Source organism: Scomber japonicus, chromosome 7 (genome assembly GCF_027409825.1).
Source record: "Scomber japonicus isolate fScoJap1 chromosome 7, fScoJap1.pri, whole genome shotgun sequence".
In the NCBI taxonomy this organism is placed as follows: Eukaryota; Metazoa; Chordata; class Actinopteri; order Scombriformes; family Scombridae; genus Scomber; species Scomber japonicus.
The window spans coordinates 3,010,634-3,038,344 of NC_070584.1; the positions used below are offsets into that span (position 1 = coordinate 3,010,634).

The window sequence follows — 27,711 nt, forward strand, 5'->3', positions numbered from 1 at the left end:
GGTGAAAGCGGTTTGGACTGCTGAACGCCTCTGCTTGAGCTTCTCCAGCTCCTCCTTTGAAGCTGCCATGTTGTTACCTTTTCTTGCGTTAACCAAAAGTTGAAGCTTTTTATGCCACTTGGGTTTTAATAGTCTTTTGCCTCTGCTGGACTTGTAGACTTTCTCCCTTCTTCTGGCTTTAGCTTATTGTTTTCTTGGCTAGCGAGCAGGTGAGCAGACAGAGTGGTTGAGGGCTGTTAGCTGAGCTCAGCGTGGTTAAACAGTCTTCGGGCTTTGTCCGTTTTACAAGGTTTTCCAGTTTATTCTTATGTAAGCTGGTGCCTTGGTTTATGACTGTTCGGACGTTTGTATTTTACTGCCCTCCGAAAGGCTCGACAAAAGTACATCGATGGCATAACTCGTGTTTTCCTTGATCTTCTTTATTTTCACTTGTTAATGATCACAGATTCACAGCCTCTCACTCAGGTACACAGTTGATTACACTGGTACACAGGTTACACACAGTGGTTCATACAGGTCATAAACCTGGAAGGAATAACCAAAAAATACCAAGTTATATAAACCATTTTCATAAAAAATATAATTCTTAGCTTCTTTAACTTCTTTACTTTAAGTAAACATTGACCACTTTAATATGTATTAACACAATAAACCGTAATGAATAAAGTGCACCAAATGACTAAATAAGTGTCAGTAACAGTCAGCACAGGATGCTAATAGTGCTAGCATAACACGCTAATGCTAACGAGCGGATGAATGACTCAGAACTGCAAATAATGATTAAATAATGAAAGTCTTAACAAGTTGTGTTCATTATTATCAGCTCTTGCTTGGCTGTATATTTAGCCCTTGTTTGGCTGTAAATAGGAGGGAGGAGATATCGTTGCTGTTCAAGTTTTTTCAAAGTGCTGTGTGAAATGCAAGAAAGGTAAGAGTCGCTTTAAATCTTTGTGTGGCTGCACTGTAACTCAGGAGCTAATAAATGAGGCATAGAAAAAGAGTTTGTATCATGTCGTGGAAAGGTTTTGGTTGTTTAATTATTCTATCATTACATTATTGTAATTCTGCTATTCATGGTAACCACTACTTGTAGATGCAATATAGACCTCATTAGATTTTAATGTTGCCCCCCTCCCCACTATATTTATGAGGAATTACAGTTAACTGAGGACTATTCGCCATGACAAAATATTGTGCGCCTTCATTTTGTAATACCTTGTCCTAAATGTTTATTTTGATTATAGTAACTAAAGAAACTTGGAAGTAACTTGCCCAATACTGTTCAGCATCCCATGACTTAAACGCTACGTCCCTCACCTTCAGGAGAGAGTGTACGTCAGCATTCAGCCAGGGTTTCTGGTTGGCAGGCCTTATGTTCCCACAGCTCTATGTTCCCACATTTCTAAGACATTATTAAAAGTTAGGCCTTATGTTCCCACAGCTCTATGTTCCCACATTTCTAAGAGATTATTAAAAGTTAGACCCTATGTTCCCACAGCTCTATGTTCCCACATTTCTAAGAAATTATTTAAATCTAGACCCTATGTTCCCACAGCTCTATGTTCCCACAGCACCTATGTTCCCACATTTCTAAGAGATTATTAAAATTTAGGCCTCATGTTCCCACAGCTCTGTTCCCACATTTCTAAGAGATTATTAAATGTTAGGCCTTATGTTCCCACAGCTCTATGTTCCCACATTTCTAAGAGATTATTAAAAGTTAGACCCTATGTTCCCACAGCTCTATGTTCTCACATTTCTAAGAGATTATTAAAATATAGACCCTATGTTCCCACAGCCCTATGTCCCACAGACATGTGGGGTGTCCTGGTACCTCTGTGAGGCTACGAGTGAAAGTCCCTCATGAGCAATTATTTACAAATTAAACACTGGGGCGGGTTCAAAGCTGTCCTGATTGGGACATCTTTTTGTGCTAATAATGGACCAGCCCTACTCCCAACTGAAGAATATTATTGTAATTGAATAGGTTAATTTATCTTTAAGGTATATTTATTTTAAGTTATTCAAGAAAATTTTCCATTAAGAATTTTAACTTAACTTAATTACATTTAACCTGTAAAGTGTGGTATATTTAATCACATACATTTTAGTTTACATTTATCAGATCACAAATAACCTATTCACTCAGTAAGTGCATAATCACACACATCTCTTCTTTTAGCATAATGACCTCAGATTTGATTATCTTTAGCAAATAATAGTCCCTTTTAGCAGATAAGACAATAATCAATGTCAGTAATTGTCACCCGAATTTTCCAGATGACATGGATTTCTAAAAGCACTGTGCCCCAATTATTTCTACCAGCCCTCTAAGCATATCAGGCTGACTAGGCCTGTGCTGTGCTCAGACACAGAGCTGAGCGGCTCACTGTTTGCTTGTTTATTCAAAGTTTATTAAAGTTGTTGTTTGTCCAAACAGTTTCTTCCTTGGGTCCTCTTGGGTCCTCAGCAGTACAGTGAAGGGTGAAGTTGAGTCATAGCCCAGAAGCCCTGCCCTGCTGTAATGTGATGGAGTTTATGTGTCTCATGTATCAAATTTGACACTGCACATTCTTGGGTCCACAGTAATACATCCACTGAGTGTGAAGTCTGTGAATGGTTGAACAGTTCTTGAGATATGCAAAGGACAGGCAGACAGACAGCTTTGCTTTTTAGTTAGATTAACTGCAATGCCTGTTCAAAACATGCCTGAGACATCCTGCAGTAAGTCTTGAATGTAAATTCCAAGTTTTGTTGACAATAATAGAGCTTACGTCTCTTTAACTTTAGATGTTATCCCATCTCCGATCACAACGTGGGTTGCTGGAGTGGTGCTGTTGTTTATGAGGGATTTTTATTACTCAAGAACTGCTCCACAAAACTTCACACTGGATTCTGGGTCCCCAGCAGTACACCTGAAGTCCATCAGATGAATAATTGTTGAAATATGCAAAGGACACACATAGAGACAGACAGAGATTCCTTCCTTTACAGTTAGATAGAAATATAACATAAGAATAATATTTTATAAAATTAGATTCTGATTATTTTGGCCCTTTGTGAAGGCCTAAAGGGGCTTGACTGCTAGCCACTGCAGATGGTTGATCCAATGTGGAAATGTAAACTTTAATTTTATTGTAAATGTGTGATATTGCATATGAGAACACATCCATTTTCAGTGTTGTTTTTAATCCTAATGTCTGTCTTTTCAGTCATCCATGCGAACCAATCGCAGCACTGTGGGGGGTTACTTCTTAGCCGGCCGCTCAATGACCTGGTGGCCTGTGAGTATCAAACTTCTGACAAGTGTACATGATGATATTTTGTGCTCAGTTCCATGTTAATGTGTTATACAGTATGTTATAAACTGTATTGCTTTGTGAGTATACTGTACTGTCTGAATTCCTGTCCTGTGTTATACTGTGTAGGTGAACCAGCAAAAATTGGTCAGTTGTTTATGTAGTATCCCTGACCAAAAGTGGCACTGGTTGGCAGAGGTTGGGGTTTTGAGTCAAATGACTTGACTCAACTGGACTCAAAATTTGAGGACTTGACACTTGCTTCATAAACATGGATGTTGACTTTGACTTGGTATTCATGACTTGAGACTTGACTTCAATTTGAGATAGATGTGTCAAAAGGATTTGACTTTTTTTTGTTATTAAATATTTGCATTTTTCCTGATACTTCTGATACTTGAGAGGTTACTTATTATTTAAACATGACTGAGTGATTTCCAGTGCAATGTGCACAAATCTGGCAACCTACTAGACACAGACCAGCAGAAAGCAAAGCAGGAGGCAGCTGTTGTGGAAGGAGTAGTCCAAATATATCCATAATATTTCCCTCAGAAGCTGAAAGAAAACTGTTTGTTCCCTCAATATTCAGTGTAAAAACAACTCCAAACACACTGAGTGTTTATCATTCACAGAAAGCCTCCTGTGTCTCAATTGTGTTCATGTCAATAGCAACAATGTACACATCAGCAATGAGCACAGTGCCAAAGCTTTGTTTCTGTCCTGTAGGTACTGTACTTTACATCTATAACACAACACATTTAAATGTCAATGAGAAATCAGCTATTTATGTGACTCAGGAAGTTCTGAAAAGTGTTAGATTAATGTCTTTGTAACCCTTAATCTTAAAATAATGTTGTTCAGGTGTCGCTGAATGTATCCAGAATGCAGCAGAAACTTCAGTACTGATGTTGTTTGTTGCTCACAGCTGGTGTGTGTCAAATTCTTTCCTTGATATTTATTAAATACCTGCACCATCACACAGCAGAAATGGTAAGTATTGTCATTTGATCGAGAGAAATGTGCGCATTTACACATGTGCAATTACGACATTAATACGCAAATAATTTTCTGCCAGCATTCCTTCCTGGCCTTTGCTGCTGTATCAGAGTTGCTTTTGGACTGGATGATGTGTTTGAATTCTTCATATTTTTTGAAGAATAATTGTATGCTCCTCCATGGTAAAGTAGGCTGCTCTGCAGAGTTTCTCCATGTTTGCGATTGGCCAGACGCTGCAAACACATCCCCTTTATGTAAGCGCCCAGAGATCCAGATTGGAAAACCCTGGGTTCAATTACCGAGTTGATAACCAGCTTCGTAGTACCGCTTATCCCAGATTGCGAATGTCTGGGTAAATCAACCCAGGTAACGGAGAGATATCCTGGGTATGTTAATCCAGCTTCGTAGTAAAGGCCTCTGATGTCAGTACCACTCAAGGTGGCAAAGGTTACTTATAATTTTTGAAGGGATCCATGCCTGTAGATAATATTTTGCTATGATAACCCTTCCTGAGTCACAGCTATATTACAGTTATCAGCTGTTGAAGTTAACCTCCCCCAAAATACGCATTTTAGACACTTATCTTGTGTGGCATATATTGGTTTAAAGTAACGAAAATGTGATACTGAAATGAGCGTTGCAACACAGCTCATTAGCGCCCCCTAGAAAATTTTAAAAATTGAGCCCCTCGCTCCAGATTGATGTAGATGAATGAAATTCGGTACACATATGTATCATGTAAAGCCACTCAAAAAAGTCTCTTAGACCCATACCCTAACTCCAACAGGAAGTCAGCCATTTTGATTTAAATTTTCAATTTTGGCACTGTTTGTTGCCATTCCCACGTATTGTTTTTTAACAAACTCATTCTACAGATTTCAGGGTGGGGCGTGGGTGAAAGCCAGGGCCCGTTCATCGCTGCTTGTACCTTTAATTATTGTTGTTGTTGTTGTTATGTTGTGTGATTGTGTATCATCTGTATGTGTTTACAGATAGGAGCTTCTCTGATGTCCAGTAATGTTGGCAGCGGTTTGTTTATTGGTCTAGCAGGAACAGGCGCAGCAGGAGGCCTTGCAGTTGGGGGATTTGAATGGAATGTAAGAAACGGTGTCAAAAAGGGGAAAGCTTTTTTACCACTTGCTCTTGCACTGGTCTTCACTAGTTTCCACTAGGGATGTGCAGAAAGGCCAGTATTTGTATTTTCTGCCTCAACAAATACAGATACAAAATTATTTGTATTTGTATTTGAATAAAAAACATACAAACCTGTTTTTGTTTTCATGTACTTCTAATTTTAGGATACTAGTGGTGAAGTGTAAAAGTAAACGTCCTTCAATAAACTTTTTTTGCAAAGATAGTGTCTCACACCCCAGTCACCCAGACCACAGATATCTAAGCTGAGCAGGTAGGAGGTTCAACAAACTCTGAGTCTAACCCTGAGCTCTGAATTGACTTACTCTGAGATGGGAAACTCTGAGTATCCGGTTCCAGAACAGCTGATCTGAATTAGTTCAATCAACTCTGAGTATGTCCACCTTGAGTTTGGCGCGTGCGCGACCACTAGAAAAAGCCATCATCAATGGAGCCCCAATACCTTAATTCACCATGGCAACTGCTGAGAAAACATGCTCGAGTTACGTCACCTCACTGTAACTGGAGCTCCCCCTGCAGGTCTGTGGAGAATATGATCACCATATATATATATTTCACCGCTGCAGACGCAAATAAGAAGGGTCATGGGAGAAAATTGCTGCCCGAGTCAATGCTTAAGTTTTAATGCACCACTCCACTGACTAACATACCTCACTTAAAATTGTAGAATTCAGGTGAAAAAGTGGTGTAACGCATTTGGAAAATAAAAAAACATAATTCAGAAAAGTAAGGCACATTTTGCTGGGCTATGATTGTACTTTGCTTTGATTTTATTCATAGTTGATGTCGGCTATTAAACAAAGTAAATATTAATTCAGTGGCTATTTCAACGTGTAGTAATTTAAACCCCCAACAGAAAGCTGTTTAACACATATGTCCTTTCATCTAATATCCTGCTTAGTAGGTTAACATTTTACACTATTTTACTTATTATACATATTGGAGTCATTGATTTTAAGACAAAAATGTGACGATGTGTACAATAAAATACTTCCTAAAAAAGAGGCAGATATGGCCGGACTCCGGCCGCCGGAGGATGTTAAGATGAGATGATTGAGTGTAATGAACAGTGATACTGCATCTCCCGACATAAGGAATTGCGAATTAAGTCTGCCTCGATATCTATCGGATTGCGAAGAAACGGACCATCCATGTCTGGCAGCTTGCTTCAGGTAGGAGGAGACAGGTAGAAACTCAGGGTTTTCTTAAAGAAAATCTGCTGGCGAGCAGGTTATGTTCACAGAGTCAGTTACCATGGTGACTGACTCAGAGTTTCAGTTACCTCTCTTTCTGGAATGGATAACAAGGAGTTTCCTCATCTCAGGGTTAACATACTCTGAGTTTTCCATATAACCCGCTTTCTGGAATACCCCCCAGGTCCACAGCTCAACTGTGACAGATAAATCTGCAGCTGTTTATACACTGATAACACAGATGCTATTTTGACAGTTTTTTTTCTTCCCAGAAACAAATAATTATTTTGTATTTATTATTTATTTATTAACTTGTAAGAAATAAATGTTCATACAAGCCCACCATTTCTGCTTTTCTGAATACCAAATAATCCAGGAGAATATTACAGGTATCTTCATTTAATTTATTATGTGATATCAGACAATACTGAAAATGTGTTGTCACTTTAATGTTTGTGTGTCTAGGCAGCATGGGTGCTGGTGGCTCTGGGCTGGATCTTTATCCCTGTCTACATCGCTGCTGGTGTGGTGACAATGCCGGAGTACCTGGCCAAACGCTTTGGTGGCCAGAGGATACGCATATACATGTCTGTTTTGTCACTCATCCTCTACATCTTCACCAAAATATCTGTATGACATACACACACAAGCACACATATACATTTACCTATATTAATTTGGCACATCTTTTCAAAGTTAAAATGTGTGTGTGTGTGTGTGTGTGTGTGTTACTCAGACAGATATCTTTTCAGGGGCATTGTTCATCCAGGTGTCGTTTGGCTGGGATCTCTATCTGTCCACAGGCATACTGCTGCTGGTCACTGCTGCTTACACTGTGGCAGGTACACACACACACACAGCCCTTTGACTTAACATCAATATAATATTCCTAATATTTCTTGGCACGAAAGATATCTTAGTAGGCCAAGTAGCAACAGAGACTCCGGTAAGAGCAGGAAGAAAAGCAGTAAGAGCAGGGAGGAGGATTTTGTACAAATGTAAAGATTCTTAATAACCACTGCTCTGACATGGAATGTTTATTACTCGAATGTTTCCCCCACTATATGCCATGAGAATTCATGCCATAATCACTGATGTTCATAGCTTCAGATGCTAATACTACAACAACCTTGGGCTCACCCAGACAGAGTTTTTGTAATAGCAGATGTAGGGGTGTGATGAGATCTCAACGTGATGATATTTCTCGTCGAAGTGAATTTTGTCTCTCAAAGCTATAATTAAGGGGCACATCAAAAAAAAAAAAAGACGATTGGTTTTCTATCGCCCATTCGCACTTCATTTCTTCTTTAACATTTAACATTTTTACAGCTTCTACCTGCTGAAAAGATCTCAGTCAGAAGTATGAGATGAGGAGAGGAGCATTGGTTAATTGACCTCAGGTCTCTACACTGAGAGCCTGAGGTAGGAGGAGTGGAGGAATCTAGCGCACTATGGAAGCCTAATGATGCAAAAAGTAAAATGAGTCACACTAACAAATTATAACACAATTTGTATGTTGTTCTACTTGTGTATTTATGTGATACAGGATTTGTGCAATTTACTTTTATTTCTGTTTTTTTTATTAGCAATATGTTATAATGTTTGATAATTGGATACTTTATTTAATTTATATTTATATATTAGAATTTTTTTCTACTCTTTATAATTTACTTTTTGGTATTTGTGATTGTATCTAACGTTTGTATTTATGGTTGTTATTTAATACCAAAAATGTAATACCAAAATTATCCATCTATAAAATATCTATATGGAGAAACCTTTTACAATGCTGCATACTGCATATGATAATTATATATTTAGAAACTAGAACTTAACTGATTCATTACAAGATGATGGTAGAGCGCCCGCCCCATGTGTTGAGGCTATAGTCCTCGTTGCAGGTGACCCCGGTTCGAATCCCGAGACGAGCGGTCTTATCCTGCGTGTCATTCCCCCTCTCTCTGCCTCCTGTTTCCTGTCTATCTCCACTGTCCTGTACATTAAAGGCAAAAAAACCCCAAAAAATATACTTTAAAAATATAGTTAAAATCTCGTCTCATCTCGATCTCGTGAACCCAATATCGTGTCTCGTCTCGTCTCGCCTGGAGCCTTAGGTATGCTGAGCTGGCAGCTGATGCTGAACAACGTGGGTGGAAAGCCAAGGTTTGCCCAGTGGAAGTTGGCTGCAGAGGCTTTATGGGTAAAACAACTACCAGGCTGCTTAAGGATTTGGGAATTATAGGCCGGGGGCTCTGGGTGAAGAGGAGAGATGCCACCTGGGCCCCAAAATAGTAACTGTGACACAGAAGGGTTAAGCAAAGGGGGGCACACCTGTGACGCCAGGTGTTGCCGATGAGCCCTCTGGAGGTGTCGTGGGCCTATCATCGAAAACACTAGAGAAGCCCACCTGACGACCCCAATGAGGCTTTTGTCCCATAGACAGCACTATGGCTCCTACCTGCATCAACCTATTCCACATCTCAGGAGTGTAAATCAATAAGGGATTATTAATTAATTAATCAAAATTATTAGTTTGGACCCACCCACTTTTACCATGTCTATAAGGAGTACATCAGTCTATCTACTTTGTGTCAGTGCTTCATTATCAAACTCATTCCACTCACTTACTGAAAGAATGCTCAAATCATTGAACCTCCATTGCAAGTTTTCACTGCTTACCTTACCTTACATCTAGGCAGATTCTCTCTCTCTCTCACACACACACACACACACACACACACACACACACACACACACACACACACACACACAGATGAGTGAGCGCTGCTGACCAGCTTGTGATTTATGCTCAGACAGTCAAGTAACTGAGTTAAAGTGGGTTGCACCCACATTTTGAATACCTCCAACGCCCATGCTATAATGTCAACATACAGAAAGACACTGCACTCTTGAATTAGCTAATATGTTCACAAATATTTTCAACCTATCCTTGGCATAGTGCATTGTCCCCATATGCCTAAAGACATCCACAATAGTGCCAGTGCATAAGCATACCACAATAACCTGCCTCAATGACCACAGGCCAGTGGCATAAGTAATGATGAAATAAGCATGGAATTTGGATCACAACAACAGGTGGTCGTATACTGGGAAGATGGACGATGTGGTTGAAAGCTCTGGAAAAATGTAACATGTAGCCTACAGTTTGAGTCAAGATTATTTTTTCAAATTCACAATGTGTGTGTGTTTTTGTGTCTGTTTGTGTAGGTGGTTTGGCAGCAGTGATCTACACTGATGCACTCCAAACGTTGATCATGGTGGCGGGAGCCTTTGCACTAATGTTCATAGGTAAGACACACACGCACACTATGGGTGTAAGAAGAGTCATCAAAATACTACATGTGTGCAACAGTGTTACAAGCTATTACAGTAATATATTGTTTTAGCAGTAACAGAGTAATATAACGTGTTACCAATAGGATGTCAGTAATACTATTACAGTTACTATGTCAAATAACCTGTGTTACCACCCGAAATTTGTTTCAGGTTTTGGGTTTATTTTCTTTAAGAATTTATCCACATTGCATGTTATTACACCAATAGGAAAAATCCCTCCAGACTGATTTAATATTACTTAAAAAAAGTATATATATATATATATATATATTTTAAACTAAAAGCCTTAAAGCCAAGATTGTAGGAATTTATACAAAGAGGGAGCTAAATTATAGTTGACAAGCTTCCTCCTCCCACCTGCAGCTCTGCTTCCTGGTTGTTGATTGGCTCCTTGCAGCCCTGTGTGCATCTTTTTTTGTTTGTTGTTGTTTTGTTTATTTAACAGGGATAGTGCATGGCTCTCAGCCGTACCAGAATTAGCTACTAGCTAAATTTCATCTGTAGTCCCTGGGCAGGCTGCCAGTCCTACTGCTCAATCAGATTACCAGCTCTCCATATCCTGCTGTGTGACATACGTTTCAAACAAAGTATAACATTTTGAGGATTATGAATGGCATTTAAAAGTTGAATGTAACCAATGCTATATGAAAGATGCTGAACATTTTAAAATTTGAATGGAGTTTCTACTTGCAAGTATGAATCATTACAGCATAAAATGTCAAAACATTCTGTCCATTCATTTGAGTGGGGAAAACAGAAAGCATTGAAAAGCTGAATATATCTGATAATGTCCTAATTTAGCTGAATGCGTTCATGTTTGAACAAAGTTTCTGTGTTGAAGAGTGTGGAACTAGCTAGGTGCCAAAAAAAGCCCAACAACCCTACCACTTATATTGTAAGTAAAACCTGAAGAAATCAAAGAAGGTTTAACTGAAGGAAAGTTTAAGAAGGAAAGAAAACATGTAGAGACATGAACCAATCCAAAGACTGAGGCAGAATATTAGGGTCTAACTTGTACCTACATATTGAAAACTGCTATAAAATGATATTTTAATATAGGTGACAATAAAACAACTATATGGACTATATGGATGCTGTAAAACAGTTGTTGACCTCAGTTGTTGTAAACAAAGCAATACAATTATCAATTTAGTTATTATGGAACAAAAATGCAGCTTCTTCATCTACAAGTCAAACTGTTGATTATATTTTTCAGTTTTGTTAATTTGTTGATCTATAATAAGCTTTAATTTACCACTACAGCCATGATGATGACTGATAATTAATCTTTTTGAATAATGAGGTTTTAGAATGACTCTGTTTAAAGCTAATATCTTATTTGTGCATTGTCAAGCATTCTCTGAAGTTGGCTGGTATGAAGGCCTTGTGGACCGCTACATGTCAGCTGCACCCTCAATGACGGTCACCAATAATACCTGCCACCTACCCCGTAGTGATGCTTTCCACTTGTTCAGAGATCCAGTGTCTGGGGATTTACCGTGGCCAGGTCTGGTGTTTGGGCTAACTGTACTGTCTACATGGGTCTGGTGCACTGATCAGGTACCTTTACCTGCTCTAATACACTAATACATGCCTTGCATAGAAGTTTTGCATATTGACATATTTGTGTCTTCTTGGATTGGAAATGCATTCTCAGTATTAGATGAACAGTAAAGTAGCCTACTAATAGTAGAAGTAAAAAAAGAAGAAGTAATAATACTAGGGCTGGGCGATGAAACGATAGCGATATATATTGCGATAGACACGTAATCTGGTAGAAAGTTCGATAATTTCACTTCATTGGAAGAAAAAAAGGCAAAGCAAGGTTGGTTGCAGGAACAAACTCACTCGCTCCCTGGTAACCTAGCAACGTATAACTATAACGATGTGAGCATCCACACTTATGAATTATAACGTCCTATAAACAGCGCTGTCAAGCACGCGCTGAGTGCTCCAGCTGTGTCGGCAGCTAATGAAAATAGAACCGTTAATGCTGTATATTGTACAGAAAGATGAGTGTTGATGATAAGTATTTCAGACACTAGTTGCTGTGATGTTTCAGTATTTACAGACCAAACTGATGTTGAAGCGCAATGCAATGTGCAAAAGCATGACTCGGGTGCAGTAGTCTATTTGCGCACAGTGACAGCTCTGATGAAGAGATTTTGTCTCGAGTAGGCACACAGGTAGGGGAGACTGGGGACAGTTGCAACAGGGGACAGTTGCAACAAGTCTTATTTCTCCAATCAGAAGCATGCTAGAGTGATGACACTCACACTGCACATGCTCAGTTAGACCCTCTGCCCACTAGTGATGGGAACGGCAGTTCTTTTTACTGTACTGAATCTTTAAAATCCGTTCATTAAAATGATTCGTTCAAAAGATTCGTTCACCGAATCGTTCAGTGCTCTCCAACTCCCTGAACTGATAAACAGCCAAATAATCCGTCATTCAGTTCATGATTCAGCCCTGAGGTTCACGTTCACTTACTGAGGGACGGTGCGTTCAAGGACTACAATCATTCGCGGGAGACGCAACGCTGCTTATACATGCACTAAAAATATTACACAGTGAAAGTGTCCTCTGTGCACAGTAAAATAACATAACATGATGCTACACTGATGTTAGCAACACAGCGCTAATGTTAGCAGTACATGTACTGAACGTGAATCAACTCCTCAGCCCTCAGTGTCCTGAGTCAGTGAGTGACTGACACAGCGCCACTTTCAGCAGTTCGCGAACGTGATTCGTTCGCGAGCGATTCATTGAACGACATGCTGAGGACGTGAATCTCGTTCACGTACTGTGCTGAAAGTGGGCTGAATCATGAACTGAATGACGGCGAATCACGTTCGCGAACGAATCATTGAACGACATGCTGAGGACATGAATCTCGTTCACGTACTGTGCTGAAAGTGGCGCTGTTTCAGTGTTGTCGTTCACTGAGTGATTCGTTCGCAGTGAACGAGTGAGTGAGTCGCGGCAGTTCCACTCCCGACCGGCAGCCATGCTCGCGGCTGAGCTCAACTGAACTGAACTGAGAAAGGAACGAATCAGTTCATGAAGTGATTCAGTTCACTTCGTTCACTCAAAAGATTTGTTCGTTCGAACGACACGTTCGCGAACGACACAACACTACTGCCCACTAAGAAGAGAGAGGCAGTATTGAGCATCTGGTCCTGCTTTTATCAAGAAAAGTTGTTTTGGAGGTATGAAAGTAGCTTTTTTCATGAGCTGTATTTGTGTCATACTGTCCTGACATTTTGTATGAGTGAATCCAAACTTACCTAGTTTGAATCATTGTTTTGTTGACTATTCAGTGACATGGTTAGCATGTGTCAATGTCAGTGTGGCTAGCTAGCACATGATGTTTTGTCATGATTGATACCATGGGGACAGTTGCAACAGTTGCAACTGTCCCCATGCTAAGTTGGCTAATCATATCAAAACAGACCACAAAACAGTATTTCTGAAGATTGTTCAAAATAGGCACAATTCATGTATTTTATTGTGCCTATGCTCATGATGAACAGAACTGGCAATTATATTATAAGACAATGAGAGACTAATGCTATTGATAAACAAAATAAATCCCCAAATATCTAGTTGAGTAAAAATTAGAAATGATTGTTCTGTTCTGTTGTATCTGTTGTGCTATGGGACAAACAGCCACATACATTTTCCTGTGAAAACAGGAAATTTATTTGTTGTCCTATAGTAAATAAATCATCTAAAAGTAGAAATTGTATTCTGTTTTTCAGTATGCCAAGAGTGAGGAAGAGAGTCACTAACAGAGGGGTTTCCCTCAATATTTTGGAATGAGCCTCAGATATTGTAAGAGATTAGGGCAAATTAGTCAGGGCACTAGCCAAGGCCTTCGACACATGCCACACCACATTATTCAGGTTCCACAAAAAAGAGAGACTTGCAAGCGGGACATCAAATAGTGGCGCTTTTCCACTACACAGTTCCAGCACGACTCGACTCGCCTCGACTCGGGTTTTTTTTGCGTTTCCACTAGGGATAGTACCTGGTACCTGGTACTTTTTTAGTACCTGCTCTGCTGAGGTTCCAAGTAAGCCCAGCCGATACTAAATGTGACGTCAACAGACTGCTGGCCGCTGATTGGTCAGAAGACTTGTCGCTGGAAGAGTTATGAACCAACCCCCACAAGAATCAAACCTGGTACTTTTTAAATACCGGCAACAGCGTTACAGCCATACTTCTCAATTTTGTTGCTTTGTGTGTGACAGAAAGTCACATACAGCAGCAAGTACACCACTGCCTCCATGTCCTCCATTGTTTATGTGTTTGTGTCACGTATAAAACGAAGTCACGGCAGTATCACGGAGCCATGCTATGACGACCCCGCCCACGTTGAGTATGTACTTTCTTGTAATGGAAAAGGTTGTTCCTGGAACTGAGCCGAGGTGAGGCGAGTCGAGTCGTGCTGGAACTGTGTAGTGGAAAAGCACCATAAGATACCGCTTGCAGGGTACTGGACCAGCAAAAAAGTATTCTCAGAGGACCAAGCAAATTATTCCATTCTTCTTTTCTCACACTGAAGTTCTAATAGCTTCAGTAACATCTGCACATTGACACAAGGTAGGCCTATGATAAATATCACTAAATAAATATTAATTAATTAGTTAAATTGAATGTGTTTAATATGTTGCAAACGTCCCTGATCTGTGTTGCAACTGTCCCCATGTTTGGGGTCAGTTGCAACATCTGAATTTTTCAATTCAAATCAATATTGTGATTGACATGTTACATGTAACCATCTTTAAATGGTATGGGTAATAAGCAGACATGTGTAAGTTTAATATGTAAAGGTTTGGTGGGCCTAGTCCAAATAGTCTCTGAGTAACTGAGAGTAATGTAAAAAGTGTTGCAACTGTCCCCAGTCTCCCCTACACACTATATTGAATAAGTCAACTGTGTTCTTTTAAAAGGTTTAATTGAAACTCTAACCCGAACCTGGTCAGAGTTAATATATCGGTCCAGATCAGGTAATCATTACTCTGATTTTAATCTCCTGTTATCAATCAAGGCAGACAGGGAAAATAAAAGGCCAACACAACCACGAAAAACACTCAAATAAATAAATAAATGTACACATACTGTATAAACCTACAGTATTTTACTATATTAATCTATTTCTCATGCTGGGAAAGGCCTTTTCTATTATAGACTGATTACCAAAATAAAACAGGAAATTACAAACTCAGGAACTAAACATTACAATTAGTGTCTGAAATACTGATCAACACAATCTTTCTGTACAACATACAGCATTAACGGGTGTATTTTCATTAGCAGCCGACACAGCTGGAGCTGTGCGCGTGCTTGACAGCGCTGTTTATAGGACGTTATAATTCACATCGTTATCTTTATAGTTATACGTTGCTAGGTTACCATGGAGTGACTTTCTACCAAACTTATTTTTTATTAGATATATCGCTATCGTTTTATTGCCCAGCCATAGTCCCATTATAACTGTATAGGCCTATACATACACTCAAACAAAAAACAATATCAAAAATAAAAATATACAATGTGTGTGTGTGTGTGTGTGTGTGTGTGTGTGTGTGTGTGTGTGTGTGTGTGTGTGTGTGTGTGTAGGTTATTGTCCAGAGGTCTCTGTCAGCCAAGTCTTTGTCCCATGCCAAAGCAGGCAGTGTGTTGGGAGGCTACCTTAAACTGCTGCCCATGTTCTTCGTTGTCATGCCAGGCATGATTAGCAGAGCACTGTTCCCAGGTCAGTTTGTATACCTCTTTCTGTGGAACTGTAATGTCAGATGTTAAAGCACGTTCATTTTGATTCATTCTTCAATTATTACTTCATTAAAATACCTAAAATACTTTAATTTAACCATTGTGCATTACCACAATAGACAAACATATTATATTACAGAGCAGGCATAATGTGCAAGATGTAATATCGGGAGGTTGATTGCCATACTGTAAATGTTGGCTGGAAATGTCATTTTAGCAAATATTGCATTTAAGGGAGGATTGCGCAAATAATAGGTCATTTTACCATAGGTTGATTTTGTTTTCTGTTTTCTAAAATCAAAGTCTCTCAATTTATGGCTGTTAGATTTTGGAAGAAAATTCTCCACACAGGGAGTGTGTGTCTGAACAAAGCACAAATAGAATTACAAAGAACGTTGTAGTGCATATAATAATAAAAAACTTTTATGACTAAACTAAAATAAAAGATGGATTATTAGAAAGAGCAAGAAAAGAAATTAGTTTTATTAATGAACACAATGGGCCATGCTCTTTCTGAAAAAGGTCAAAGGTCACAGGTACAATCCAAGTCTTAATTCCTTGTACATGGTCCATGTGACCAACAGCTTCCTGACCATCAGTGTTGGCACAACCCAGACTTAGCCAGACACAATGTTGAGGAAAGACTGAAGACATTTTATTGGGAGAAATACAGAATCAGCAGGTTGGGCTAGTTTCACTAATAGCCAGTTGTGAGTTCCTATCATTCCCTTTAAATGTAGCAACAGTTAAATAAGGAATATTAAAATATATAAATTCAGAACACCCCAAATGTCCAAATACATTACTCCAAATATGCTGACAAAAAATAATTACATTTTTCAACTTAGTTTTAAATTTCATTTCATAAAAATGTCATCCATATCCTGAGAACAACTGCTTTACTTCAGATGATTTTATTGTTAAACAGCCTGATGTTTTGGATACTACAGGACATCAATTATTGTAAATTAAAAAAAATAATGAAGTTTCCTCTGCTGTACAATCCTAATCAGAGACTGTAGATCAAAAATATCATTCTTGCTGCTGTGTAATGACTATGGCTGTTTTAAGAAACATGAAAAAGATCCAACATTATAAGTTGTTATGGAGAAAGTCACACATCCAAGACATATACTGTATATGAACTCCAGGATGGTATAATTGATAAAAAATCTTACTTAAAAATTGTGTTTTGATTCTCATGTGAATCTGCAGTAGATGAAAAAACATGCAAAGTCAAATGGCAAAGCTTTTTTGTAGATGAAAAAAAGATAACTGGATACAGTATCAGAAGCGGTGCCCCATTAATTTCCATGAAAGTAGCTCAGTTCCGCATGAAACCAAAAAATCTACATCCCAAAAAATACCCGATGAAAACATACTGCACACGGTCTATAGGCCAAATGCGTCCATGGAGCATGCACAGTAGAGGCTGCCAGCTGAGACCACCAACTTCTGACTCGGCCCTCCGGCTAACTTGAATGGTTAAAAAAAGATTCAGTTGTGCAGCTCTTCTAAACTTTTGCTGTGAGATCAGACCAAATGTATCACATTCTGGGAAGTGAGTCATTTTACAGGGGTTTCAACATTTAAAAAAATCTCTATATCTATGGAAAAAAGGGGCCCAATAGTATTACAATAAGATAAGATAAAATACAATACAATACAATACAATACAATACAATAAGATGTATATATAAAACAACAATTATTGAAAAATGTCAGTTCATTAAGATAGTTAAACATTTAGCCCTGGCTGCCACCCTACACACAAAAGTGAATCAGAATAAATGCTACATGCACTGGGATTAACACAGCACACACAATGTACTCAGTACACTGCCCACTAATGTAGCAACACAATGCATATAGGGACCACTAAACTGTAGGCAGGTCTAAACCACTTCTACCAATAGGGGGAGGCAGTGGGCCCCCTTAGCCACAGTGTTACCTTTCTATGGTCTGTTACTGAGTGTCAAAAAAAGTCTAATTTAAGATAAAGCATACACTAAGACAATACATAAACATTAAACATGCAAATGTATAACCTATCTCGCCCCGCCTCCCATAAAGCCAAAAAGTGCCCAGGAAAACACAGTTGGAAGGGAAGAACACTGATGGATGATGTGATGTATGGATCCACAATGAAAGGCAAAGGCACTTAATGGTTTCTGGTCCCTCGCTACCTAAAGCTTAACTGTCTTCACTGTCTGCAACACTAAAAGTTGCAAAAAGCACCCTCCCACCACAGTGCCACCACAGCCATGGACAAAGTAGTTCAGTCTCCCTCACACATCATACAGCTGTTGAGCCACACTTTTATTAACTCGTGATCCTCCCAATCCCTGACACAGGTGAGATTCATCAGTCATTAGTCTTCTCCAGTTTGTGGGCATCCTCCCCTGCAAGTGCCCACAAGTAGATAGAAACCCTCTCGACCATTTCCTCATTACAAAACTATATATAGTAAACAATCTCTTTTGTCAAAATGGCTTCAAAGCCCTTCACTCTTCATGGTTTGGTGTATCCTCGCTCATGGCTTCTCAGGAATCCTCCTCCCTCCTAGCTCCTCAAAACAGAAATAAGAGCTTTCGGACTGCGTTCAAGAACGACTACTTCAGAGAGGAGCAAGGACAGAGGAAAGATCAAGCAAGACTCAAAAAATAGAATTGTGCCTGAGGTTAAGTGCATTATTTATAAGTGCTGGCTTTGCGCCTCAAGACAAATAGGGCACATCATCTGTTTATTTTGGATTTGGGATTACTCTCTGTATCTTGTTACTTTCAGGATTAATACAGCTATCTATCTATCAATCTATCTATCTGTCATGGTGTCTGTCATTGAAAAAATGGAAACACAAGCAAATTAAAATATGAAGTTATTGTGTTTTTTGGAAAAGAAAAAATCTTGGCCTTTTTATATGTTTTCTTAAACAAAGTGAATACCTAAGTTTTTACATCTCCAATTCTCACCCTGTCTGTGTTTGCATTTATAGATGAGGTTGGTTGTGTGGATCCAGTAGTGTGTCAGCGTGTGTGTGGAGCTGCAGTTGGTTGCTCCAACATTGCCTACCCTAAACTAGTGGTGGAGCTGATGCCTGTTGGTGAGTCTCTCTCTCTCACTCACACTCACACTCACACACAGGTTGTGTTAAGAGCGAGACAGAGTCGTCTGAAAAGAAGATAAATCTGAAAGCGGGAATGGTTGCATGGATTGGATTGGAGAGTTGCGACTGTGAACCTGGAGAACGAGAAATCTGAAAGCTGCGATAGATAAGTGACTTCGAATTTCAAGCAGTATAAGGAATGCTATGTCTATAGCTGATAGTGTAATAAGGGCTGACCCATGTATCGGAAGCCGGTGAGGATTTTAGCTGGCTTTTCATTTCCAAGTGTTTTTTATTAGAGCATGTTGAAATACCGTTACATATTTACAGTATACACACATCTGTGTGCATAGAGTACAGGTCCTAGTGCACTTTCTTGTTTTCTTAGAACATAATAGATGAAAAAACAGATATAAAATGTGAAATACAAAGAAAGAAAACTATCCAAGGATAAAAAACTCAAATAAATAAAAATAGAAAATATATAGACAGCCCCCCCCCCCATTCTTCCCTCTGTTTACTACTATGTTGATGTGAACGGGAAATATCAATTTCTGATAGGAGGTGTGACATAATGAGTGAGAGGAGACCACATTTTTTCAAAGTATGCAAGTTTATCCATAAGAGTATATCTTATTCTTTCTAAGTGGAGTGTGTTCGTAAGGTCACTGAGCCACATCTTTGTGGTGGGTAACTTTTTTGCAATAATAAGACTATAGGAGAGGAAACATTTTTGGAAGTTGCTTAACTTTATAACATCATCTGATGTTCCTAAAATAATAATGAATGGATCAGTCTCTAGCTGTATGTGAAGTATTTTGGATATTAAACTGAAGATATTAAAGCAATAGGTCTTAACTTTGGGACATAGAACAAAGCTGTGAAGCAACGTATCGTCTGCTGGGAGGCATCTGACACATGTAGGAGAAAACTCAGGGTATATTCTATGTAACCTCTCCTTAGAATAATGAAGACAGTGTATCTTATATATATATATATATATAGAAGATACACTGTATCTATTATATATCTATTATATTATATTATTATTATTATTATATTATATATCTATTATATATCTATTATATTATATATCTATTATATATATAAAAAAATATAAGGTATCGATTTTTCTGAGCAAGACATAGGCCGGAGTCACCTGGCAAGGTGAGAGCCTTTGAAGGTCTCGAAATTTTGCAGATTTGTTCTTACATAGTCTCTTATTTGCAAGTACCTGAAGGAACTACTTCCAGGTTGATGGTATTTATTCTGTAACTGTGCAAAAGACGCACATATGCCTTTAATGTATAAGTCTCCTATTGTATGGATGCCTGCCTTTTTCCAGAGATTAAAAGTATTATCCATATTGGATGGTGGAAGGTAGGGTTCCCAGTTACCGGTAATGCATAAAATATTTGTTTCAACTTAAAGTGTAACTTAATTTGTGTCTAAATGTACTGTGGGTCATCACGTTGGAATTGTATAAAGATTTTTCTATAGTGTAAGGTGCCAAAAGGATGGCAATGAGTCATTCAGGCTTCAGGTGACCTTTAGAGGTAGCTCTAAAGGTCAAACCCATCCGTCTGACAACAACCTCTATGAACAATTTCAGTCAGGCTTCCGTCCCCTCCACAGCACTGAGACGGCCCTAGTGAAAATCACAAACGACCTCCTGATGGCATCTGACTCTGGACTTCTCTCCATTCTGGTTCTCCCCGACCTGAGTGCAGCCTTCGACACCGTTTCTCATGACATCCTCCTGGACAGATTAGCCTCCATTAGAATCACTGACATCCCTCTGGCTTGGTTCACATCATATCTCTCTGGCCGCACACAGTTTGTTCAAATCAAGAACCTGAGATCCAGCTGCTCTCCAGTCTCTAGTGGTGTTCCCCAGGGCTCTGTCCTTGGCCCCCTCCTGTTCATTATTTATCTTCTGCCTCTTGGTCACATTCTCAGGAAATTTGACATACAATTCCACTGTTACGCTGATGATACACAACTCTATCTTTCCACTAAGCCTACTTCCACTCTGCCACCCATAGCTTTATCCGACTGCTTACTGGAAATTAAATCATGGCTCTCACTCAATTTTCTTAAACTCAACGGCGAAAAAACTGAGGTCCTCCTCATCACTACCAGATCAACCTTAGCAACACTCAACACTTTCTCCATGTCCATCGACAATTCCACTGTTCCTCCATCCCCTCAAGTCAAGAGCCTGGGTGTCAGCACATTATCTTTCGAAGCCCACATCAATAACGTTACTTGGTCTGCATACTTCCATCTATGTAACATCAATCGTCTCCGTCCCTCACTTTCACCAACCTGCACCGCTATCCTGGTAAATACCCTGATCACATCCCGTCTGGAATACTGTAACTCTCTCCTCTTTGGTCTTCCATGGAAATCTCTCCACAAACTCCAACTGGTACAGAACGCAGCCGCTCGTATCATAACCAGAACTCCCTCTATTGAACACATCACTCCTGCCCTGCAGCAACTTCACTGGCTCCCTATCAAATCCTGCATTGACTTTAAGATTCTACTCCTCACGTTCAAGATCCTTCACAATCTGGCACCATCATATCTCTCTGAACTTATTCACATCTACACACCTTCTCGAACTCTCCGATCCTCCTCTGCCAACCAGCTCTTTGCCCCATATGCCAACTTAACCACCATGGGGTCAAGAGCTTTCAGCCGATCTGCCCCCCGCCTATGGAACTCTCTCCCACCAGACATTCGCACTTCAGACTCTGTCTCCACCTTTAAATCCCGCCTGAAAACGCACCTATTCAGAGTGGCCTACTCTGTCTCTCACTAACTATGCAAATTTTCATTCTTGTTTATTTATTGTACTAATGCACTTTGTAGTCACATTCATATTTATTCTTTATCTTTGCACTAAATGTCACCTGATTTATATTGTTTGATGTACTGTTGTTGTGTTATATGTGCCTTGTAAGGTGACCTTGAGTGCTTTGAAAGGCGCCTTTCAATAAAATGCATTATTATTATTATTATTATTTTTATACTATTTACTAAGATGTTCGTGTTTAAGTTTTTAACACTCATTTTCTCACTTTCATGCTTTGTGTGGTTTCAGGATACAGTCAGGAATGTGTCTTTTAGTTTATGATCGTGGTCTGTGTGACTCTAATCTGATGGAAGAAGTCTCTCCGATAAGTTATGACGTCCGAAACTTTTGTGTAGTTCTTGTCACTTTTTTGTGGCTCCATGGAATGTTAATGGATCTTTGTTTGTCCAAGACAGAGACCATGTCAGTCTCTATATCAAACCTGGTCCAATTTACTCATCTCAGGGTCAAAGGTGACTCTGACCAGATGATGTTCTGAGCCGTACTGGTGCTGTGTCCGCTACACAGACAATAATAAGGGTGCACTGTTACCAAACTGTCAAAATGCTATTACATTTATGTGTATGTAAGGTTGTCAGACATTGAATTGCCCTGTGTTTCTTAGAACCTTGAGTAGTATCATACAAACATCAAAATTATTCACTGGCTATTTCACCATGACCAGGTTTCTCTCTGTTCAGGTATGCGTGGTCTGATGCTAGCAGTGATGCTTGCTGCGCTGATGTCATCTCTGACCTCCATCTTTAACAGCAGCTCCACTCTGTTTACACTGGACCTCTATCACAGAGCCAGGCCTAAGGCTTCAGAGATGGAACTCATGATTGTTGGAAGGTAGTGTTAAAAGAATAACAATAGTCACCTGTACAAAACACACCCATGCCCAAAAGCTAGTATGCTACTTGGCAAGCAAAATTAAGATTCTCAATCAAAGGATACCTTAAAGCCTTTCAAAGACTTGAAAACCCCTTCTAGACTTTATCAGCACTTAGAATCACTCATGAGATTGTTAGTACTGCTTTAATAGAAAATACTTACCTTTCCATCTCACAAATTCGCGACCTGTTCTATTTATACACCTTTACTAATCATTTATTTTAATTTAGTTTTCTCCTCTGATGTAAGTAATTTTTCTTTGTATTTGTGTTTTTTCAATGTCAATTTATTTACTCATTTATTTTATGTTTTCATAAGAAACAAAATAAATACATAGTCTTTCCATTTGATGGCTGTAACCATTTTGATTGGTGGGGTGCAATTCTGGTTGTTCAACTATGGACACTTTGTTTCTTAATGTTTTTTTTAATTGAACTGCTTTGTCTGCTGAAAACTCAATATTTATATTTTTTAATGAGTTATGGAGGCGATCAGAGTGATGTTCCTTTGTTTTCCTTTCTATTCAGTTGCTATTTGTATGCAGCATTCTGTAACTTTCCTCTCTTTTAGGCCTCTTCCACTGCTGACAGAATTATTGTATTTTGTGTGTTTTCAGGGTGTTCATTCTGGTCTTGGTGTGTGTTAGTCTCTTGTGGATACCAGTCATTCAAACAGCTAATAGTGGACAGCTGTTTGATTATATCCAGTCAGTGACCAGTTTTCTAGCTCCACCCATTACTGCTGTATTCCTAATGGCTATCTTCTGGCCACGTGCTAATGAGCAGGTAGGTTCCTCTCTCCCTCTCACATACACACATGTAATATGGGAAACTGTTTTGTGAGTGTATATGGTTTTGATGATTGAATAGAATTTGAAAACTGCCAGGATCGTTGTAATATTGGGGTGAGAGCAACACAAACAATGACCAAGGAGACTCAGATGCAAATGGTTGTACACAAGCAGATTTACTAAAGCAGTAGTGATTTTAAAACAACAATTTAAGCCACAGATAAAATACTAAAAAAGTCCAAATAAAAGGGGCAAGGAAGGTTTAAAAAGTCCATTATAAAATTATGTGGTCAAAATAAATAAAAAAGAATAAAATAATGGTCTCTTTCCAGCTGCAGGACGCTCCACTCATGTAATCTTTGCTTCGTCTGTGGCTCTGGAGGTCACACACACACCCGCTAAACCAGGCACCTGTTAAAACAGAGAAGGCCACCAGTATCAAACTTATAAAACATGAGTCCTGATAAAAACTCCATGGTCAGAGTGTTATGTTTCTCTGAAAGGATACTTATACCGCGGGCAGTTTCTCACTCTGCTCGTCCTGCTGCTAGCCGTGACTCACTATGTCCTTGACCCCGTTCTGTGCCGTTGTGCTGTGCTCCTCGATGCTGTTCTCCGCTCAATAAAAGTACTCTTCTCCTCTGCACTCCAGGCCCTCCCCTCAGCTGTGAATTCGCCACGGTGTAACCTGTGGCAAGGGTTAGGGTTAGTCATTGGGCGCTAAAACTGCCAATCAATGTCACAGAGCTTGCACAAGTGCGTTCAATCAGGTAGTCACTTAAGGCGGGAAGGTGGAGGGGCAAAATGAGATAAGCTCTTAAGCAACTTCCCCGAAATTTACATGAAACTTGGAGTTTTGTTAGACGTTGAAGCAAGTATAGGTAGCGATCAATACGGTAACTGTAGCCTTGGAAAATACCATCCTCGCCTGCCACTCCAACGAAGAACACTCCGCAGCCACCTTCAAAGGTAAAAAGCTCAAGAGCCACCTATTGTCCCAAATGAGGCGCATGTGGCATATGACTTTAAGCCACAGTACCTGAAGTCACGGCAGGTTGATGTCACTGCCGTAAAGTTTCACTGTAACAAAAAGTAACATGATAGTCGTAGATGTAAAATAAACTACAGTGAGCACAGAGAGGTTATCCGCACATTCTTGGATATAACATTGGCGACGAAGATGGAGTTTCCATTCTCACCTCTTCCTCCGTTCCTCGCTCTACCCGGGGAGCCGCCAGTCCCATGGTCCCGCTAGTACGAGTCTTTTCGGACATTTATTGAGGCCATCGGGTTAGCCGATGCTAGCGACGCGCGGCTAAGGGCGATGCTAATCCACAACCTGGGCAGCGAGGGACAACGGATCTTCTGGACTCTTGGACCAACCACGAAGTACGCCGACTGTGTCACCTTGCTCTCCGGACATTTCGCTGCCCCACAGAGCGTCATGGTACGGCGTATCGTCTTCAGGCAGCGCCGACAGCGAACCGGTGAGTCGGTCCACCATTATATCGCCGACCTCCGGTGTTTGGTCAGCCTCTGCAAATTTGGCGCTTTGGAGGAGGAGATGATCAGGGACCAGCTAGCGGAACACACGACGGACCCTAAGCTGCGAGAGAAATTGTTTATGGCACCGGACGACATGACGCTATCAAAAGCAGTGGAGATAGCCTTCCAACTCGAGTTGGCTGCTCTGTTAGCATCCCGGCTAGTGGCCTCGGACCCAGCCCCCTCTCGCCTCGCTCCACTGGCTCAGACGGTAGCTCTCACTGCCCCGCTCTCCGAGCACACCTCTCTCCCCGACGAGCTCGAGGTTAATGTCGCGGGACGCCGGGGCGCCACGGCACGTCAAAGCTGTGGGAATTGCGGCTCTTCATCACACTGCACACGCGCCCGCCTGTCCAGCCATGGGACCAAGACCATGGCGCCAACCTCCTCGGATTTGACCTGTTCTGTGCCCTGGGCTATTCCATCACAGACAACGTGGGTGCCACCATACTCACGGTGGCCACACCCTGGCTGCACCGCTGGCCTTCGCTGTTCGCCGGGCTGGGCTGCCTCATTTCCTTTAACCACCAACCGCTCTTAAACCCAGCTGTGACCCCGGTCATCCAACCCCTCCGCCACCTGCCCCTTGCTCTACGTGACGATGTCACAGCTGAGCTGCAGAAACTCTTAGACGCTGGCATCATTGAGCGGGTGGACGCATCACCGTGGATCTCCAACCTGGTGGTGGCACGGAAAAAGACAGGCGGCCGACCCTGCATCAACCTCAGGCAGGTGAACAAGGCGGTGATTCCTGATAAGTACCCATTGCCCACAACAGAGGAGCTCTCGGCCAAATTTCACGGCTCGACGGTCTTCTCCAAGCTCGACCTCCGCCAGGGCTACCTGCAGGTTCCCCTGCACCCAGAGAGCCGCAACCTCACTGCCTTTGTGACACACATGGGGGTCTTCAGGTACACCCGCATGCCTTTTGGACTTAGCTCCGCCCCCAGCTGCTTCCAGAAGATCATGGCCACTATCTTCGCTGGTATCCCGGGTGTGGTCGTGTACCTGGATGACATAGTGGTGCATGGAGCGACATCAGCCTTGCACGACGACCGCCTCTCCAAGGTGCTTGATGTGCTCGCCCACCACAACCTCATGCTGAACGGGGAGAAATGCATCTTTTCTGTGCCCACTCCACTCAAACGTTGAAGCTATCCTGCGGCTGCCTGAGCCCTCCTGCCCGGCGCAGCTGTCCTCATTCCTGGGTATGACTGCGTTTTACCTGCATTTCCTTCCCCACTACTCAGAGACCACCGCACCGCTACGTGCCCTCCTTAAACAGAATGTGCCCTGGTCTTGGACACCTGCATGCTCTGCCGCAGTCAGTCAGCTAAAAGCTCAGCTCACCTCTCCTCCTGTGCTCGCCCACTTTGACCTGCAGAGCCCCACGTTAGTGACCTGTGATGCGTCCAACACCGCAGTGGGTGCTGTCCTGTCCCAGCTCCACGGGGAGACTGAACGTCCTGTGGCGTTTGCCTCGAGGTCTCTTACCCCTACTGAACAGAAGTACTCTGTGGGGGAGAGGGAAGCTCTGGCCTGCGTCTGGGCGTGCGAGCGGTGGCACATGTACATGGCAGCACTTCACACTCCGGACCGACCACCAGGCACTCACAGCTCTCCTGGCCACGACTGGATCGGGACACAAGCCACTACGCCTGTACCGGTGGTCAGAGAGGTTGCAAGCCTATAACTTCACCACAATGTTTACACCTGGCAGGGACAATGTTGTGGCCGACCTGCTATCCAGGGCCACGCTCACCTCTGCACCGGACACCACCCAGGATTGCTCTGAGCCGGAGCTAATTCTCAAGTTGTATGAGCCCCTCCAGACAGCTGTCTCCCTGCAGGAGCTCCAGGCAGCGTCTGCACAGGACCCCCTGTTGACTCAGCTCCGCACTTTTATCCAGGAGGGTTGGCCCACCAAGGTGCCTGAGGAGCTAGCGCCTTTCCACTGTGTCAAAGGCGACCTCTCTTGCTGGAATGATGACTGCGTCGCAAGAGGGCTGTGTGCTGTGATCCCCAGTGCCTTGAGACCACGCATCCTGGCCATGGTTCACGAGGGTCACCTAGGCATTGTGAGGGTTAAACAACGCTGCAGGGGTCTGGTTTGGTGGCCAGGCATTGACAGAGACATTGAGACAATGGTGAAGGACTGTACAGCTTGCCTCACCAGTGGTAAGACGGGCCCGCCACCGACACCCCCTTTGCAGCCCCTACCATGGCCAGCGACGCCATGGACCCACATCCAGGTGGACATCTGCGGGGAGCTTCACGGCACCCCTCATCACCAACGTTTCTTCCTGGTAGCCTACGACCTCCACTCCAAATGGCCTGAAGTCCTCCCGGTGGGGTTGGTAACCACCAAGGCAGTCACTGACTTTCTCTCCTCCCTGTTTGCCCGCTGGGGTGTGCCAGACGCCATTACCACCGATAACGGCCCTCAGTTCATCTCAGGCGACTTCGCCTCCTTCATGGAGGGGAGAGGAATCAAACACATCAGAACTGCCCTGTACCACCCGCAGGCCAACGGGGGGGGTGGACGGTTTAACCAGACCCTCAAGAATGGGTTGAGAGCACACCTGGCTGAGGGCTTCCCGTTTGTTGCTGCGCTACAGAACACCTTGCTACACTACAGGGCTACACCACACGCCACAACAGGCAGCTCCCCAGCCCTCCTGATGCTGGGATGTGAACTCCAGCTTCCCCTAGATCGACTGCGGCCTCCCACGGAAGACACT

General features: G+C 41.6%; 1 protein-coding gene across 2 annotated transcripts in view; it reads left to right on the forward strand.

Annotated features, from left to right (window-relative positions):
- Positions 1–27,711, forward strand: part of slc5a9 (solute carrier family 5 member 9) — a 71,083-nt gene that overhangs the window by 33,518 nt on the left and 9,854 nt on the right. For both annotated transcript variants that reach the window (XM_053321749.1, XM_053321750.1), the window contains 10 exons: positions 3,213–3,284; positions 5,288–5,392; positions 7,106–7,270; positions 7,377–7,482; positions 9,869–9,949; positions 11,352–11,557; positions 15,623–15,758; positions 18,771–18,878; positions 22,443–22,593; positions 23,252–23,420. In XM_053321749.1, coding sequence (XP_053177724.1) covers positions 3,213–3,284; positions 5,288–5,392; positions 7,106–7,270; positions 7,377–7,482; positions 9,869–9,949; positions 11,352–11,557; positions 15,623–15,758; positions 18,771–18,878; positions 22,443–22,593; positions 23,252–23,420 — 1,299 coding nt within the window. The remainder of the gene's footprint in view (positions 1–3,212; positions 3,285–5,287; positions 5,393–7,105; positions 7,271–7,376; positions 7,483–9,868; positions 9,950–11,351; positions 11,558–15,622; positions 15,759–18,770; positions 18,879–22,442; positions 22,594–23,251; positions 23,421–27,711) is intronic.